Source organism: Haemorhous mexicanus, chromosome 11 (genome assembly GCF_027477595.1).
Source record: "Haemorhous mexicanus isolate bHaeMex1 chromosome 11, bHaeMex1.pri, whole genome shotgun sequence".
NCBI classification, from domain to species: Eukaryota; Metazoa; Chordata; class Aves; order Passeriformes; family Fringillidae; genus Haemorhous; species Haemorhous mexicanus.
Window position 1 is genome coordinate 12899049 of NC_082351.1, and position 19995 is coordinate 12919043.

The following is a 19995-nucleotide window of genomic DNA, read 5'->3' on the forward strand; positions in this document are numbered from 1 at the left end:
CTACCTAGGAATCTTTCCAGACAGGAATACTCTGGTACTCCTATACTAACCTACTTCACCAAGAACTGGTCTCATCCCTTAAATGAATGACATCAGATGTTCCTATTCACTCATGGGCAAGTCCATTTTTCCTCCTTTGCACACTCCTTCAGCAGTGTGGTTAAGTGTGTGGCTGAGCTACTACAAACCTGGCGTGTGCTCAGTAACTAAATGTGCTGTTTCCACTCAAATATTGCTCACAGTTTAAAAAAACCCATCATTTTCAAAGCTGCTGCTTTTGAAAATGTCTAGTTCCCCAAGGGACAATCTGGGTCATTCCTGGTCATCAACAAATTTGATACCATTTTCTCACAGTTCCTGTAGTTGCTTACTGGCACTCATCTCCACAATATCCTATCCTTCTTCTGAAAGGCCAGGAAGATCTGTGAAGTGATGGTGACAAAGACCTTCCCTTTGTAATGTAGGTAATGTACTTGCTCTGACAAAGCTCTTCCTAGCCTGCTGGAAGAAGAGGAAAGAACCCAACAGTTTTAAAAGATGCTGAAAGATAAGCTTTCTCTCTTCCATTCAGGCTTCAGAAGAGATGCACTGATAAAGATAACTTACTCTGCTTTCACTTCTTGCTCTTGCAACAATGTGTTTCTCCTTGGGGACACTTAGACCACACCAATATGCAAACAATTAGTAACATGTTGTTATTAAGCAACAGACATCCCCAAAAAAGAAGCACGCCGGCTACATGATGGCCTCAGCCCCCAGGAGAATGAGTACAACAAGAAAATTCACTATCCAGCAACCCATAAAACCTGTGAACAAAGTGGGATGAACAAAACCAGGACATCATGCACCATGGTTAACACCAAGTAAAGCCCAAAGAGCAAGGCAAAAAATGAGAAAGATACATGAAAAACTTTGAAACAGAGAGAATGAATTCTTCTAACTGACAGAGGAACACAGATAAAGCACCTTTATAAAGGACAAGCCCATTATGATAGGAAACCATTCTGCTACACTTAAAATGGGAAACCATTCCAGCCAGCACATGTACATTTTTCACTACACAAGCATGAAAGTGAAGTTCACACTGCAAGACAGACTTTTCCTCCTCCTTTTGTTTCTGTCACAGAGCTATGGATTTACGAGTACCCATGACAATAGGACCCTGTGGCAACCATCCTAAGATAAATCCTGCTCATGCAACCATTTTCAAAACAGGCAGAATATCTGAGTCATGCAGGAAAGCATGATGCACTCCTACAGTGCACCTTTCAGTTGAAACTCTCTGCACTCAACCTGTACCTTCATGGAAGCCAAAGAGCAAATAATGTGACAAATATAAAGGATTTATACCAGGAACTGAGTAAGTGCTTCATGAGTCAGACAGGAATTAACCTGCAAGGCTGCATAGAGGTTAAATTCAAAGAAGGTATTTCAGAGATGATGTTAGGATTAATACAAGTTTCTTTGCCCACAGCACTGTGAAGAGCTGAACACCATCTCTAGAAACACAAGACCAAGGACAACAACTGCTGCTTAGCTTTGTAATTTGTCCCCAACTCCAGGAACAGCTGACCTGCTCCACTGCAGCAAGTGCATATCCACTGCCAGCACTGAATGCCAAATCAGAGGGACAAAACCTCCTTCTCACTCATTTGCCCTTTTTCCAACAAGATTCCCACATCACACTCCTTAGAGCTGCACTGGTGTTCACAATAGCACTCTCTTTTACCTTTTTATCAGTGCAAGCCACTTGTTGCCAGCCTAGATTTTCCTATTGAAAGCACATTTGTCAGGCAGCCAAGGGTTTGCAAAAATAAAACATCCAGAGGGCGACAGTCTCTGCCTCCACACAACCACACCCAAAAGATGCTCTACGACAGAAACTTCCTCCCACTGAAGTTCTCCCCTCTCTCAAGTCCTCTCTGCAAGAGAAAGCTGGACAAGTACTTCACACTATTTTTGAAACCATGAGGTTAAGCAAATATGAACCTCTACCACTGTCCTCTTAGTTCTGATGAAATCGCATATTTTGATTTTCCTTAAAACTCACCACACTTAAACATAAAAAACCCCTCGTGGTCTAAAGTAAAATAGAGCATCCACACATTTTCATAACAGCTCAGAAATATCACACGGTATAACACCAGATAGAAACCATTACTGCAGTAGAATCATGCAACATTTTCATAACCAACATGCAATCCCAGCACCTCAATTTCATGAACTAAGCTGCACCTGAGACAACATGAACTTCTCACATAGTAATTTGTCATGGATCACAGTAATACTTACTCCCCTTTACTCTCCTTCCCCCCTAAAAATCAGTAGATTAATAAACAAGGATGCACTGCAGACAGGTAAATACAAAGATTTTGATGAGCCACAGTGGTCAAGTTTGATTCTTTCTCTCCCAGTGCTCCACTCAATCTTGGGATTAGAGAAGTAAGACACCAAAAGGGAAAAGTGAGCAGTAAAAAATGCAATGACAGGGTACTTGATTTTTTGTAGAACATTTTCCATCACTTCAGCAGATGAGAAAAAACAGGAAGCTCAGGCATGAAATTTCAGTAAACTGTACTACTCAAAGACTGTTTGCTAGCTTAAGTATGATTTTTTTAAAACATACTGTGTAGTAAATGCCATATTTTCCATGGATTTGATTTCTATGTGAAACAAGAAAAATGTCACACTTTCTTGTAGAGAGACCAAAAATGTTGGAGAATAAATATTCTTGTTTTATTAAAAAAAAAAAAAATAAACCTTACAGTGCAGAAGGGTGCCACACACAAGGGGCACACAAGAAAAATACTGTGATGCTGAAACTTAATGAATTTACAGTTCTTACTATTCCATGAGTGCTCTGAAAGTAATCAGAATAGGAACAAAAAGCCAAACCATAAATGCCTGATTTCTCCTGGGTAAACCGGTAGTTAAACTGCAGGGAATTTATTTTAATTCCAGCAGCAAGCAGGGGGGCTTGGGAGACCCCACATCAGATTAGCAGCAATGTTTTACAAATGGGCACTATTGAATTCCCCTGCATCCCAGTTTTGAAGCACGTTTCTATGGTGAACCTGAGGAGGGACCTTACATGGCCCTGCCTCCCTCTCTCCCAGCCTTTCAGGAAGCTATGAAGCTAATTTTCCCCAGCAGTATTCTCTGAAGGAAAAGTTCACTTCTTGTGTAGGTAACATGTATTTTTTAATTATTATTATTATTATTTTATGCCTCCCCAGGGAAGGTGAGGAGGGGGGAGCTTCCTTGCTCAACGGAGAAAGAAATTTTCCGGTATCAGTGCCAAGAACAGACACCCTAAATTCAGCGATCCTAATCTACAGCCATCCATCAGCAGCAGGGTGGGACCAGCTGATTCAAGTTTTCTATTAGCTGGTGACTTTGTGTACTAAAATAAGTCTCTGTACCACCCAATTGTTCCTGCTGCTGTGCTCTGCAAAGCACAGACTCAGCCAGCAGCTACCTCGGCTGTAAGCACTTCCCCAGCAGGCCCTTTATACCTGGCACAATCCTCTTCCCACCAACCCTTCCAAGTCCCTGAGTGCTCCTGGGACTTTACACCATGAGCCTTTCCTACAGTGTTTACTCCATCATCCCTTCAGCATGCATCAGGGAAAATGCCAGCTCCAAGTATCTGCAGGACCACAGGAGACAGAATCTGGGTACAAACAAATCTGTGATGGCAACTGTCCCTTTACAGGGCCAGTTGGTATCACACAAAGTGATTAAAGCACTTATATAGGGCACACTGTGGGACAAAGGCAGGATAAAATAATAAACCTCCCTGATCTACCTTTTAAAAGGCACAGGAAGATAAAATAGTTCACTAATAAATTATTCTGTTGGTCAAATATTAAATAAAGCATGTTCATTGCTTTTTGTTTGGGCCAGAAAACAAAGCATGTGTAATTGATTAATGTTATTCCATTATTTACACAGTAAAATCTACAGCAGAATATATAAACTGGCAAACAGTTTGAAAATGACACTAAATAAAAACAATTAAAATTGTATGACCAGGGCTAACAGCAAACTGTCAGCCTCAACAGACCACTCACACAATTGTACTCTGCAAGTTTTAAAGTGCCATAGATCAGTGCCAGGTACTGAGAACAAAAATAAAGAATGTGAGACCAGTTCACCTCAGTCAGAGAAAGACATCTGCCTCCATGGCTCACACAAACTTCCATTCCCATTGTTATTCTAAGCCAGCTCTCACTGGATCCTGGCAGCATGGGCCATGCACAAGTGTATCAATCTTTAGCCAAGATAAAGGTAAAAGTTTCATGAGTTCAGAAAGCTCCTGAGTGTCAGAGAAATGACAGACACACATATTTGGTCTAGAGCTTCTCTGTAGCTTAGAGCCCAGAACACTTTGGACTCCTGGTTCTAATTCAGTGTCTCCATCAGCCAGAGAGAAAGGCAGCTGGACATGTCAAACAAAGGAGACAATAAACCTGCTACCAAAACTGGGAAGAGTGACTATGGGTTTTGGGTGTTTCAGATAACTCATATAAACAAAGATAAAAATTCAGAAAGCTACAGACATCCCTCTCCTAACTACCTCCCTTTCTAGTGACAAAACTGGCATTCAAAAAACCAACACAATGCCATAGGTCTGTCATTCCTTTGAAATAAAAAGACTCCAAAATCAGAAGTGAAAATTCAAAGGAGAAAGTAATTTTCTTTTTTTTTTTTTAAGAGCTAAATATTCAATAGAAACATAGGAAAAAAAGGAAGAAATCTAAATTAGCTATTTGATCAATTAATTTAGTGAGGCATTTTGAAGAACCTCACTAACCGTGCCCTAGCAGGGATCTTCCTACTATTAAATTAGTAAAGCAAACAAACAATATTCAAGGAGTCTGCATTATACATAATGACAAACACAGTCTCATATGCCAAGTGTTTTGTCTCCTATAGCAAATTAAGGAGAGATATTATGCAATCCTCCACTCACCTTTATGGAATTTTGAAAAGAAGAATGCTAAACATTTTGTTCAAACAATGAAGTTTTGAGTTAGGAAAATCAAAATTAAAAGAGTTTTTTAAGAGTTTTACAATATTTAATAGATCATCTATCATACCAATACATCAACTAAACAAATGTTGAAGTTTGCATCAACTCTGTTCATTAAGGGGTAGACAATTAAGTTATTTATACATTGCACATCTCCACCTAAACCATTCATCATGAAAAATTCCACTGTGCAATGTATCAACAAGTGATTCTCCACTGCTGACTGAAGGGTAACCACCACCATGGCCAAACCTATGCCAGCAATGTAACACCAACCACTACAGACAGTGCATCTCTCCAGTTCCAATGGCAGAGTACAAACCAACCCCCTTTAATTCACACTGTAGCTGCTAACTCCTCCAGAGAGCATCTCTGTTTTCTGCTACACTGAGATGGGTCAAATACAAGCACTATAGCAGATGATGATAATTATTATTATCTGTGTATCATAGAAATAACATGCATTAGGCATGGCTGAAGTTCTCCCTGTCATGAACCTGATTCTAACTTCAACATGTTATCACGTGTAAGGCATCCTGTAGGAAATATCTTTTTGCCTGCTAAAATAAATGCTCTTATTTATTAAAATGTAAAGATACTAAAAAATAATTACCTATGTTACTTGTGTTATTTAACCAAATGCTACTTTGTTTTCCACTGTCTTTGCATTTTCAATGTACTGCAGACTATGTAAAGTACATCATTGGAAACCTGGAAGTTTTGTCACTTAGGAAGGTGAACAAAGCCACTCTCTGGGAAGAACACACTGATCAGACTCCAAAAGGATCAATGCAAAAACAGCACCAAGCTACTCACCACTGGATTGCACTGAATAAACCAGCCACTTTAAACAGTGAGTTCTGTTTGCATGCAGACCAGATGTAATACAAACATTAGAAAAATCTGTGTAAGGGCTCTGGAACATAGCAGTGACAATTATGTAGTCCACCAACATGTACAGGACAAATATTTCCAGTTCCCATATACAGCAAAGACAGACAGCTTACCCTTTCCACCTGTCCCTCTTTGTGCTTCTGTTTGTACACTTTCAGCTTTGGAAGGAAAGTCTCTGTGTAGTTCTTGTCTTCCATGCCTTGGAGCAGCACCCCATGGAATGCCAGCCTGCAGGTATTGGCATGAATATCTGTATCCAGCTTAGAGCCAATCACAAGGCACAGTTTAGGACAAGTGACTGGTTTTTCAAACTCCAGCAAAGCCCACTGTTGTTTTGGGAGCTGGACTTCTCCTGCCTGGTCATTTTCTTTGTTCTCCTCTGAAGAAACCGAGTCCTTGGACAAATATTGCTCTTGATAAAGATAATCTTTTTCAAAATCAAACACATTTTCTTGAATTTCTTCGTTGAAGTTAGCAGGGGCTGGACTGAAAAACATCACTCTTCCCATAACTGTCTCATGACCCACTGTGATGTGGAACTTGGCCTTAGTCTGAAGAGCTCCTCGGAAATACTGAATTTTCTTCAAGGAAACTATGGCAGCATGGATGGTGTGAAGTGAATCTGGGGTGCAAATCAGGCCTCGTTCCAGCAGCTTGGGATCAAACTGGGTCACACAGACACCTACTCTGTCACCCTGCATTGCATAAGTCACAGGAGTATGGAACATCTGCATGGATTTGACCTTCTTTGTCACCTATGGATGAAAGGGGAACAAAAAGAATGAAACAATTAATTGCACATGAGTGCATCATAAGCACTCAGATGTTTGTGTCACATGGTATCTGCTTATATTGTGATGTATCAGCCACACGACACCCTGCTGTCTTGCAAGGCAACTGACCTTCTAGAAGAGTCCACAACTCAAAAAGTAGAAGGCCAATAGTCTGAGAACTCCATCTCTTAAAATTTCACATATTTGAGCCCCCAAACTTATTCTCCTTCTGTTCATGAGACTGAATATTATCATGACCACAATTATGTTGATATTTACATCATCTGTGCTGCAGTACCCACAATACTATCTGCAAATAATCAGATATACCCCCACTACGGAATAGCTTAAATATACTCCCTTGAGCATCTGCAGCATCAAAAGTTTAGCACTACAATACCCTCTCATGCACCTATGTGTCTGCTTTCCCACCCCTTCCATGAAAATCCTTTCACACACTTCTTTGACATGGCTGAATAAACTGTAAAATGTGCAGAGCAAAAAAAAATTTGTATTTGCAGAGCACCAAGCACAATGAACTCATGAACCATCACTACAAAATAATCAGTAATACAAAAGCCTACCCATTCCTGGTCTATAATATTCCATAGACTAAAAGAAAATCTTCAAAGCTTTCTTAGGAAGATTTGAATGTTCATGAACAAACAGCTAGCACTGCTGTCACTAAAAGTGGGGCTCCATATCTCAGGAATATTGTAGGAAAAGTGAAACACCAATCACTACTTATTCTAAAATTTCCCAGATGCTATTTGGCATCTGGGAAAAGTGTAGGAAAAGTGAAACACCAATCACTACTTATTCTAAAATTTCCCAGATGCTATTTGGCCTTAATGAGCTTGCTATTGTATTACTTATTTCAAGGAGAGGAGAAGATTGAAATAAGCTTTATAGATCAGTCTAAGCTCAGCTTGATCAGACTAAACTGGTTTAGTTTAACAAGGATTCATTTTTGGTTTTTTTATTTTCAGTTCAGCAAACCTTCACCCTTGGTAAGTACCCCCATCCCCTCAAGTTGAATGTAACCAAAAGTTTTTTCTGGTAATATGTTTATGGTGCCACCTGTTGCATTCCTACTAATGCTGGATGCTTGGATAGGTAACCCCTCTGCTTCAAGTCCCTACATTAGATAGCTTTTAATACTGAAATGATATCTTTGGCAATAAAAAAAATTATCTCCTAAATAAATATTATGTACTTGGACAAGAGTCCTTAGTACAGAAAAGTTATACACAGCATTTTTGAAGGGCTGAAACCTCAACACTCAGATCCAAGAACTGAACTCTGCGTGAGAATGCTCAATTCCAGAGATAATTTTTTTAGTATGCTTTTATCTACATGCAATAGATTATATTGTGAATGTGTACAGAACAACAACATTGCTAGGACAGACCTCAACTCTCAGCATAATTTCTTCTTCCATCTCCCTCTACTTATCATCAACTCTACAGCTATCAAAAAGGTTCATGCCAAATGCTGCTGTGCTACTCTCAGCATTGAAGCTTTTACTTTCTTACTCAGCTGGAACTATTCTCAAATCAATCTCCAACCACCCCATGTCCCTTAGCAGCCCATCTTCTAATCCCAGCCCACTCATTTATCTTCTAACTCTTGAAAATAGAAACACAAAATATGCAAGCACTGATGAAGAGAATTCCAAACCAAAGGACTGGACTCAGCAGAGCTGGGCTTCATCCTCAGATGTCACACAGCTTCAGAGCACAGCATTTAGGCTGGACAATTCACAACAGTCTAGGCAACTTAATTATTTTCATCACAGAGCTATTTACTCAGTAATTCATAATATTGACAATATAAGCTTTTTTCTGCATGTTAGCTGGGAACATAAGTGGAAACAAAATGATGTTTTTCACATTCTCCTTTTCCACAATGCCTGCTGCCCTGTATGGAGGACATCTCACTTGGCTCTAGATAATCTGTCTATGCCTATTCCCAACATCACCTGACCCAGAGGGGAACAAATTGCAGAAACTTAGATCAAAATGGAAGAGCAGATGAAAAGTCTATTGGCTGAACTAAAACCTTCAGTAACTGAAATATAAAGAGGTCTCCAAATAAGTCAGCAAAAAATGGTCACAGGCAATATACAGAAAGCTGTTTAGAAAAAAAAAAAAAAAAAGAAAATCTAGCAGCTACATGCCTTCTGGAAAACAACAAAAATCTTGTATTCCTTTTGGAAATCATAATTATACAAATAACAATACCCACGAGCTTCACCACTATGAATATTGTTTGGGTTCCCTGAGCCTCTGGCTGCTAACCAAAACCAAAAGAAACACCCTGTTACAGATTATAATGTTATTATTACAACATTTTTCAAATCAAATGCCACATCAATGCCTGTGAATTCTCGAGGAATCCACAAAATATTATGAGAAAAGAGATCAAGAGGTATGTTCATGTAAGAGAAAAAACCCTCACTAAAAATGCCTGAACCAAAGTAGTTTGTCAAGATATTAACTAATGTCAAAACAGACTTAAAAGACCATTGTAAATACTTGGTAGTTTCAGTTTCAAGCATTTTTGTACTCAAATAAACATTCATTACCCCTTTAGTTAAACCTCCTCAGCAACACTAACCATACAGATACATTGGAGAGAAACAATTTGGCATTTACCTCCAGCTTTCTCTTGACTTCCAAGACTGTATTTTTAAAGGCTGGAAGCAGAGGGGCTTGAATCAAACATTTCCCAAACCCTTCCTTCTTTTATTCCCCTACCCCTCCCTCTCCAGTTTCAATCATTCTTATAGTTGCATCAATGGTGATACAAGTAATGTTTAAGGACTTCAAGAAGAAAAATGAAACATCAAAAACCCAAGATTTTCTAAACATAAGTGTTTCAAAGACATTACAAGCACTACGAGAGTGAATCTGTAGCATGAAAAGTGCCAGCCCAAAAAATTTTGAAAGACTTCTGTGATTTCACATGTGATAATACCAGCAGTGAATCTTTCCTCTTCTACAACCATGGATGGGTGTCAATAAATTGGCAAGAACTAAGGAATCTTCCAGCACTGTCACTCCTCAAAACAGAATCTTCTGTAGAACCAGAAGATGCAGAAGAGATCTGTCTAGTCTTCTATTTTAAATGAAGTCACAAAGACTTTATTATTAGTATTCCAGTTTATAATAATATTTTTTAGAAATTACCCACCTAAACAGATTAATGAAAGTATTACAGAAACAGACTATGTATATTAATCTGAAATATCTTTTACAGAATTTAGATAACATTTAAGACAAAAAATGTGATTAGAAAACACAGTTGTGTGCATACACTCAGAACACATACAGGCTTTTAATTAGGAATCCATGAAACTTTCCTCAGTGTTGTGTCTTCTCTCCCCTCTTAAATTAACACAAATGATTAGGCACATCTGACATGCAGCTCATAAACAGTGATCAGAAGGAGAATGAACAAGCACTTTTGAAATATTCACTCCACATGATTAACCTTTTTTCATTGTGATTTACAGTTCTCAATCATAACACAGAAAGGTGGATTGTATCAGAATATAAGCTGTGTTCTGCCACCACCCTCAGTTCATCTACACTAAACAATACACAATTGCAAAGCATCACTTCCTGTGACAAAAAGTCTGCTGTAATTTCTATGTGTAAGATAAACACTGCAGTGGAGTATGGACACAAAAGTATTTCCCACTGTTGAATGAAGCTCCTGTTGATACATTTGCTCATGGTCTTCACAGTTTCAAAAGCCAGTTCAAGAACAGTTTGGATCCTGACTAACTCTCTTTCAGAAAACATTATCCTACTAATTGAAAACACAGTGAAAATTTGCAGCATTATGTAAAGATCCACCCACCCCTGCCCCTCCCCAACCAAAGCAGGTTCTGTGCTGCCCCAAAGTCTCTCCCAGAAGGGAATTGTGACTGTGCTCACCCAGAGCTCTGAGAATCACCTGATTTCCTTTTAGCTGGGTCTGGCTTTCAGACAGGTTTGCTTGTCCTCAGACAGTAGGAAATGCCATTGCATCACTCAACCTGCTGAGAATCACCACTCCATGCTGATCTATCCAGTACCCTGCAGATTGTTTAATCAGCCCATCTACATTGGCTCTAATTGGCATCTATTACTGTATCTGAAGTTTCCATAAACCTATCAGAGAAAGAACACATTCAAGGCCATTTCTTTTTTCCCCTCCTGTTCTCAGTGCCAGAACTGTCACAGGAGCACACAGCACAGTATCTTAACTGACCATAACCTCTGTTCCAAGAGCATAATGTTTGTAGGAACTAGAATCTGACCAGAACACAGAGTGTGACTGGGGGATGGATTAGATCACCCAAAGTGAGTTGGAGTTGCATCTCCTTCAAAAGGTCAGACATGGAACCAGCAGAGAAGTGAATCAGGGAGTTGGTCTGCACCCACTGTATCAAATAACAAAAGCCAGAGTAGCTTTAAATCACTGATTTCCTGTTTTCTGAGCAGACCATGAACATCAGTACAGTATTTCACTCCATTTCAGTCTGATCCTGACTGACAGAGACATTTGCCCATGGTTTAAAATACTCCACATGTAGGGTTTTTCTTCAAGAGGCTCAAGGACATAAGTAAAATTCATCTTTATTTTGTCTGGCCTTTAAAATACAAACCCAGAAGCACTGAAAAGGGTGCAACTGACCCCCAGTATTAGATTTGTTTCTCTTATGCATATCTAGTTTCCCTATGTAAGGGATCCCTATAGGCTATAACAGAGTTCTAAGCTTTCACCTATTTTCTTTAGCTTTACAGCAATGGATTTTTCAAGTAGGGAGTTGGGGCTGGATCACCCAGACCACCCCTCCACGACCAGAATGAGGTAAAATCCTTCAGAGCACTGTCCTGATCAATAGGAATTTGTAACTGAGGCCAGCTATGACAAATATCTTTGGCATTTCTTTGCATTTATTTCCAGCACCCCATTTTAGTTCCCAAAATTCTGTCTGAAAAACAACTTCTATCTTCTATGGTCCACAAAAATTACCCAAGGCCCATTTTAGCAATCCACTCAAGGTGGGAAAATTAGGCCTTCAGACACAAAGTGAACAATATTGAGTGCAACTTTAGAGTGACAGGCATTACTGCTTGTGAACTATGTAGGCAAACATGGAGAACATGGATACCATTACAAAACCTGTCACAAACTTTGCTAAGAAATTCACTCACATTTTGTTTTCTTGTGGCACAGGGGAATTGATTATATGTCAACATATAAATCAAGAGCCACATGTTGAAATCTTGCATGTTTGCAGAGATTTGCTTCTGGTTTTAAATTTTAGTTTGCATAATCACATTAATGTTCCTAAAGCATCATGTAAAAAGTCATTAAAAGGGCGAGAGTTTGTATTCAAATGCAGATTGAAAAACACAAAAAAGAAATCAAAAGCACCCAAACAGTTCAGCCCTTGAGATAAACAAATGTATCCAATATATGAGAACTTGTTATTTTAAGACCAAAGGAAAAGCCCACTAAGATTTTCAAAGCAGTTTACAACAGACTAATAGAAAACAGGATACAGAAAAAGTCCACTAATGACTTTTTGCACTGATATGTCAGACCTTTTTTCCTTTATTTATCCAATTTCCATTAAGTTATCAGCCATATGCCATTGCTCATAGCTTCTTCAGATAAAAACCTAGCCACCCTGCTGCCTCTCAATGCTGTGAGTGCATCTTTCTGATATGAGATACAGCAATCATGCTTCCCTGTAATGCTGATGAGAAACTGCAAAGTTAAAATAATTAGTCTCAATAATATGTTAGAGAAAATACTGATTATGACTGCAGTATTTATAAAAGGAGTATTGCATACACAGTATAAAAAATGACCCCACTTCAAATAGTGGACTCCAAGTTTCAAGATAAAAATCACACTTCACAGCCCAGTCACTAAGAGGTGCATCTTTAGACTTACATTGAAAAAGAAATGGAAATTAAGACAGCACCATTTCAGTCCTTTAAAGGTTTAAAAATACACCAAGCACAAGCCTGCCTGAATCAGTACCCTAGCAAGAAAAAACTCTCTACAGAAGTACAAGCTGGCCATATATTGTAGCAAAATGCCAAATGCATGAAACACCACCTCAGAATCATCCAGAAGTGCATCTTCAGAAGCAGAAGGGGAGCAGGAAACTCCCAACTGCATCACCAATATGCAATATCAGTGCATCAATCACCAATCCCATACCTGCTGCTTTTAAAAGCAAGAACTTCCTTCCTCCCTCTTGATCTACTACAAATTCAAATAAAGAATAAGGCACCTCATCTTCTCTCTTCCAGTATCCTCTCTTGGTGGTCAGAAGATACCAAACTACACTGGCCTCTTGTCTGAAGGGCCACAACAGCTGAAAATTTTTCATTTTCAGTCAGCCCATGTTTGAGCACATCAACTGAAATGAACCAAAACTCCAATTCAAACATAAAACTGCTCCTTACACATAAGCAGATACCTTTATAAATTCTCTTCTAAACATGAAGAATGTTGAATTCCTTGCTTTATGAGGGATGGCAAAGCCAAATCTCATAGATGAGCAAGCAGCCATGTATTTAGTGAAGCTGGCAAACCACTCCTGCTCAAAAGGATTAAAAGGACATACGGGATGTGAAGGCACAAGAGAGCAACAATGAGCCATCAGAAATAAAAAGTCACATCCTCCACTGAAATGTAAAAAAATCTTTTGTTTTAAGAAATGATGTAGCAAGTATTTTCTAGATTCTCTGAGATGTCTTTGTGGTTCATGCAGTAACTAGTTAGCTCCAAAATTTTAACCAGCATTTCAAAACAGCATAAAATGGAGATAAAACAGGAGGTGTCAATAATACAAGAGCTGTCAATAACACACCATTGAACAGCAAATCACACAATGCAGCCTCTGCCCACTGCTCAGGCTGTGGAGAGCTTTCTCTTCTAAGTCAACATCACAGGAGCAGCTAGGACCAGCTACAAAGAGTGGAAACCTCCAAGAGTCAGAAATAATTCCAAGTGTGTGAGTTCCAGCAAGATCATGTGGCTTAGTAGCAATTATCTGAAAGACCTTGAATATTTCTAAATTCTATTATTTTTGCATGGCCTCACCTCCATGTGGGAAAGGAATATAGCATCTAGAGAAAAAATTATTTCATATTGAATGATTCTTTCAACTTTTTTTTTAAGTGAGTTTTATAAGGGCATTCACCATATGACCACTGTGGTGCTTATGTAACACCCCACACATGCTATCAAATTTTATTTAATATATTCCTCCTTCTGGATAAAATAACACCAGAGCCTGAAGAGCCTGCACTGCAACACTGGAATAAAGCAATATAAAAGGAGATACTAAAATCCATTTGGGTTATTCCCCTTCACAGCATCTGAAATATGACTATACACCCAATTTATAAAAAAAGCAGGTCAATGACCTTACTCTCATGCAACTCCAATACCATCATTTTCATTTATATTACATGTATGCTATATTCATGCAGACAGTCAAAAATCAAAAGATTAAGATTTTTCAGGTAAACGTAAGTGACCTTCTGTGCTTAAGCAGTCTCCTCTAGCCTTTAAATATATAAGCCCAAATTTTTTTCAACAGAACTTAATCTATCCCACATACAGGCTGGACAAATCACACTGAATAAAAAAACCTGTCCTCATTATTTACTGTAAACCATCAAATTCCCACTGTATTACATGTAGGCTATCTTACTGGAGTATTTATTTGGTAAACTCCAGTAATCTTGTCACCCTTGTGATATAACATGGCATTACGCCTCACTGCAGATAAATTCAACTGCATTTGTCACAATCCAAATTCTCAAGATTAAAAAAACCCCAACAATGTCCACTTTTTAAGAGGAAAAGGCTACTTTTTCAGAATTATTATAACTGCATAGCAATTTTCCTCATCCACAGCAAAGCTTCCAATAAACATAACCATTTCAGACAACTTTTAACTCCCACCAACCTCCCCAGCCCATCCCATCCCTCCCCAGCTGCCACATGAGAACGTTGTGAGAGATGCTGTCCAAACCCCACTCAGGTCATGACTCCTCCTGTCCCTGTGTTCTGCCCCAGAAGACAACCAGGCTGCTCAAGCACCCTGCAGCATTTCCCAGTAACACAAGTTCTTCAAGCACTCTTTGGCTCCCAACCCTCACCTCTGCCAAGCCTCACTGCATTTTTGTTTTCTCTCTGCTCTGCCCCTTCCAGATGCGGATGAATCTTTTCACACAGGAGAGGATCACCTCCCATTTTGGTCCTCTGGCCAAAAGAGCCCAACAGCCACACACATCAAATGTCTGGCAGGGAGGGAATAGATCCCTGCAACCCCCTGGATCTGTGGAAGGATGCAGAAGGCAGACACCTACCATAATCCTTTCATCTCAAAATGACTAAAATATCTGAGGGTTTTGTTTTTTGGTGGGGTTTGTTTGTTTGTTTGTTTTTGTAACAAGAAAGGAATATTAAGATGCCAAGTATCCTAAACTAAGTGGTACTGCTTGTTCCACCTATCACCACAGATGACAAGGTATGCATTTTAAAAGCAAAGTGTACTGCCAATGAGTTGAGGTATCAAGTATCAATACAGAGAATGTCAGACCCATAGTAAAACTATGACACAGAAGCAGCTTAACATTTACATTCCAATTAAAATTTCTGCAACTTATCAAAAATATTTCAATAAAACATTTTTCAAAGAAAAAAAAGAAGTCAAAAGCAATGCAAAATTATAGGTTAAAGAAAGGCTGTCTGGAATTTTCTTCTTCCAACAGAACAAACTGAATTTTTTTTTCCAAATAGATTTAGGTTTAGAACAATAATAATACTTTTATCTGAAGACTTCAAAGTCCCATGCAAAAAAATATATCACAGTAAACACAGGGTTGAAGGTTTTATAGAATTTCTACTAGCTTTTTCCCCCCCTTCTTCTTTAAAAGAAATTTGTTTACTACCAGTCTTTGAAAAGCATAAAAGGGAGGAAACTATAGGGAAAAGAAGTAAAACTTTTACGTGTAAGGAACATTTGGAGCTTTGTGAGAAGGCTGGTTTTGACAGAATATGCGACATGTAGCCCAATGTGAGTAATATTAGATCTCAAATAAAAATCAGCCCATGAATATACATAATCCAAAAGGTAATTCTCCCAATCTCTGAAATGTAATGGAGCCACTCTAGATCACTGAGGCATGAATATTTACCGTATTCAGGCTTTACTGCTCTCGATCTGGGTTCAATTTTGCAAATTAAAATGAAGGCTCTGTGGATAGAGAGATTAAAGAAGAGCATCCCAAAGCCTGCCTGTTTGCTTGGTGTGGCAGCAGTGATCTGGTTACCCTTCTGTTGGGTTATTTCTTTTTACTTATTGGAGTAGTTCAAAAGCAATTGAGAGTGGAAAAGGGGGTCATTTTTGGGTCACAACCTTAGAGTTACAGGCTCACTAAGAAAAACAAACAGAGTGAACATAAAGCTGCATTTAAAAATAATGAAAAATATTTTCAACTCTTTTCACCTCTGTTTTGAACGGCCAAGGGGAGAAATAAGAAAAAAAGTTGTTTTGCTCACTTCTGTCTCATGAACAAAGTTCTCCTGTCCTTTCTCTAAAATAAGCTTGTTAATAGAAGCCATGATTTATACAAAATGAAACAAAGGTGATGAATAATTACTGAGAAATCTGGTAGGCTTCATTAGCTATGGCAAACGTTAACATTAATCGTGATGATTTGTACATTTTCTAGGAACGCTTGGAATATAAATACAGCAGCACCCAGGTGCAATACAGCAAACAAGCAAACACAACACACACAACAGTACAAATCAAATGATACAGTGCTACTCCTGGTGAATTCCTTCTACTAATTACAATCAAAACAAAGGCTACCTCTGCTAGGAGAAGAAAAGGAAATGAAATTAATTATGATCAGACAAGTATTTTTCGCAATACTTTTGAGTTTACGAAATAAAAAACAATTGGTATACAAAATCTTTATAGCTTTCCCTCGAGGCAGGATTTTTTTAGTGGCAAATTTTAAAGAGTTCAACCAGTAAGCAATTTTCTATTACAAGTCAGTAACAGTGATTAAGATTAGACGAGTAAATTTATATCCTCTGCACTTTTGCAAGTCCTTAGGATATTTGCAAAATCTAAGCAGCTAAGTCTAGAGTAAAGAACAAATGGATTTATCCCTACCACCTTGGCAAATTATAGTAAGCTATTAAAGGAACAAAGCAGTACAGTGAAAGATTTCATGCGGCAAAAATAAATTCTAATGCAAAGATACTTGGTAAAAAAATGTCAGGTTTACAGTAATGATTCTGATTACTTCATTCAAATGCATCCAAGGGAAAATGGAGGTAAAAGGTCAGAAAAATGAATGAAAAAAAAATGGAGGAAGAATGAAGATACTCTCTCTTCTGAAACTGGAAATAAAGGGAAAATGTAGCCATCATCAGGTAACAAAAACTGCATTTGCTATAAAGAGGTGCCATGTGATAGCTTATGAAACAAGAAATTCACACTTTTTTGCTTCTGAGCTACGTCATGGTACCAAAGGGTTACTGTGCTTTGAAACCTTCACCAACAGCCTTACTAAACATTTAATATTTTTCTTTCTACTTTCTTAAAGGCCCCAGATGTGTTCTTGCAGATCAAAAGAGACCAACTTATAAAGTTAAACGAAATCAAGGGCTTTTGTTCCGAGGCATCATTGCTGAACTAATTATTCCTGGATGTTGTTTAATGAAAGAGCAGTGCCATATATTAAAACAGTTAACAGGATGAGTTGCGTGAGTTATAGGAAAGGTCTGATCTGGGATTATAAATTTTAGGTTTTCTTCAAAGGAGATGAAACAAACTACTCACAACTCCCCAGTCCTTTCTGTCACTGAAAGGCTGAAATAAAAGAACCCAAAAATATATGAAAGTTGAAATATCATTCTACATATTTATGCTTCCCTGAATGATAGAGAACTAAAGATGGGGGAGTTAAAAAACCTCCTGAGATTCTCTGAGATGGGGAAATGAAGATCTAAGTTAGCCTGTCTATTCCCTGAATGCTACAAAGCACAAGTTAAAATAAATATTGGTAAGTCTTAGAAGAAACTTCATTTTAGACATACACGTGCAAAATAAGACAGGACTCCCATCTTAAAGCAACCCAACACAAATAGTTGTGAAAGCAATTAAGTATATTTATTATCAGGAAAAAAGGCAGGAGGGTAGGTAGACAAAGAGCTATTCCAGCATGAAATTATTAGCAGAACTAGATCTTTTACATTATTTACACTGCAGCCCCCAACTGCTCTACTATTTTTGGTAAAATGCATATTTAACTATATTGTTACCTTACTGAGAGAAACAAAAGACCCTTAAGATCCCTAAGGACATCTCAGGCTAGGAAGGCAACTTTTCACTCTTATACATTCAGACAATAAACACTTTACTTCCCTACTGATAGTCTCTTCTGTGTTTGTATTTAACAGCCTGACACAGGCCAACCCAACACTTGACACCCAATTAACAGACCTAGGAGCTGGAGGTCCCTATATTGATCACACTAAATGGGATTAGTGTGAAATAAAAAGTTCAAAGGGTCTTGACCAAACTTCACCACAGCCCAGCTGTGACAGCTGCTATGAATTTGTGTATCCAGTGCCTCACGTTTTTATTAAGAGGGTTCTGGTGCACAAGAGTTTGCAGCAGCCTATGAGATCACAGAGGTTCACTAATAATGTCAGGCACTGTAACTGTAGTGACTGACCAAAGAAAAAATCCTCTTGCTTGTTTGCATAGGTCTTTTTGATTAACTCATGAAAAGGGCCCTCACCTCTGATACAGCAAGCACTCACAATAGACAAAGAGTTGTGACTTCTCTGCCGGTCAAGGATTTGTTAACTTGCTATGGAAGAGCTGTCCAATTTGAAAAACCCTAGGTGTGACTATAAAAGAAGTAATTCCCCACACATGCTGCAAGTATACCTAGTATATTCTGACAATGCCAGACACGAGCTGTATTCAAATGATACAAGCACAAACTGTAATCTTCTAAACACTTCTAATCTTCTATTATCTTTCTATTTGCCTAAACCTTTCAACTGTCATCAGGTGAATAAATATTTCTACATTTTGCACACAGGCACTTCTTACTGGCAGTCCTATTGACATGATTTTTAAATCTTCATCAAGATCCAAAGAAATTACAACTATCATCAGCATATTTTAGTATTTCTGAGTACCTATGTGTCATAGGTGAGTGATGAGATGGTTGGCTCCCACAATTAAGGGATGAATATTATGTGTGTGTTAAGAGAAGCCCCATGCTCCCAGCACTATCATTTTTCCTTATTCAATCCTTTGTTATACTCTGTTAAGGTTTAATAAACCTTTAAAACTTAAAAGTGAGCATTATTTCTCACACTATGCAAATCCATTTCTTATTTAAAACAAACAGCCTCATTTTCCAGTATCAAGTATCACAGACACCACAGAAATCAAGTGCAGCTCAGGGAAGGGAAGAAGCCCACTGGGCAGAGATGTGCAAGTACCACTGAGGCACAGGGAATGCTCAATGGGATTCTCTTGGTTAATACAACCTGTACCAAAATATTCATGATAAACTATGAGCAAAATGCTAGTTTGCTCTTGTTGATGTTTTTATTGATTTGTTTTAGAACACGCTCTATCAGAATATTTTCTGAGAAACATCAGTTCTGGGCATTTATATATCAGTGATAAGGAAACAGTTATCAGTCGGGAGAAAGATATGTCAATTTAGAAATAATTTTAATCCATTAGGGGTCTTTTAAAAGGAAGCTAGTTGTGGTCAATGAGGGAACCTTAAAAATAGGGTCACTGGGGTTGCAACATGCATGTTTAACAGAGGAGACAGCTTCAGAGCCATCAGCAAGGACACCTGGCAGCTAATCACCAAGGACAGAAGCTTGGTAAAAATAATGGGAGCAACCTGAAACCTATGAAAGAACAGTAGTCTGTTGGCATGTAAAGGTATTTCACAGAGCAAAGAACAATTCTTTATGTGGTCTTGCAGCACACCAAAAACCAGCTTTTCATTTCCTTTTTGTTCTTTTCTATGTACCTCTCTTCTGCTCCATTTCTTTCCCCACAGGATCTGTCATTTTCTGTCCTTTGGGTCTCAGGACTGTTGCTGCTGAATGACACCTGCTTGACAACCTTCACTAAAATGGCCAATTCAAAGTAATTCAAATTGGGCTTCAAAATTAATATCCCAGGACTAGGAGATTTCCATA

At 38.4% G+C, this 19995-nt stretch overlaps 1 protein-coding gene across 1 annotated transcript in view; it reads right to left on the bottom strand.

Moving 5' to 3' along the window:
• EEFSEC (eukaryotic elongation factor, selenocysteine-tRNA specific) overlaps positions 1–19995 on the bottom strand; it is a 122594-nt gene that overhangs the window by 49662 nt on the left and 52937 nt on the right. Inside the window, exon 5 of the mRNA XM_059856521.1 lies at positions 6043–6684. Within this exon, the coding sequence (XP_059712504.1) occupies positions 6043–6684 (642 nt within the window). The remainder of the gene's footprint in view (positions 1–6042; positions 6685–19995) is intronic.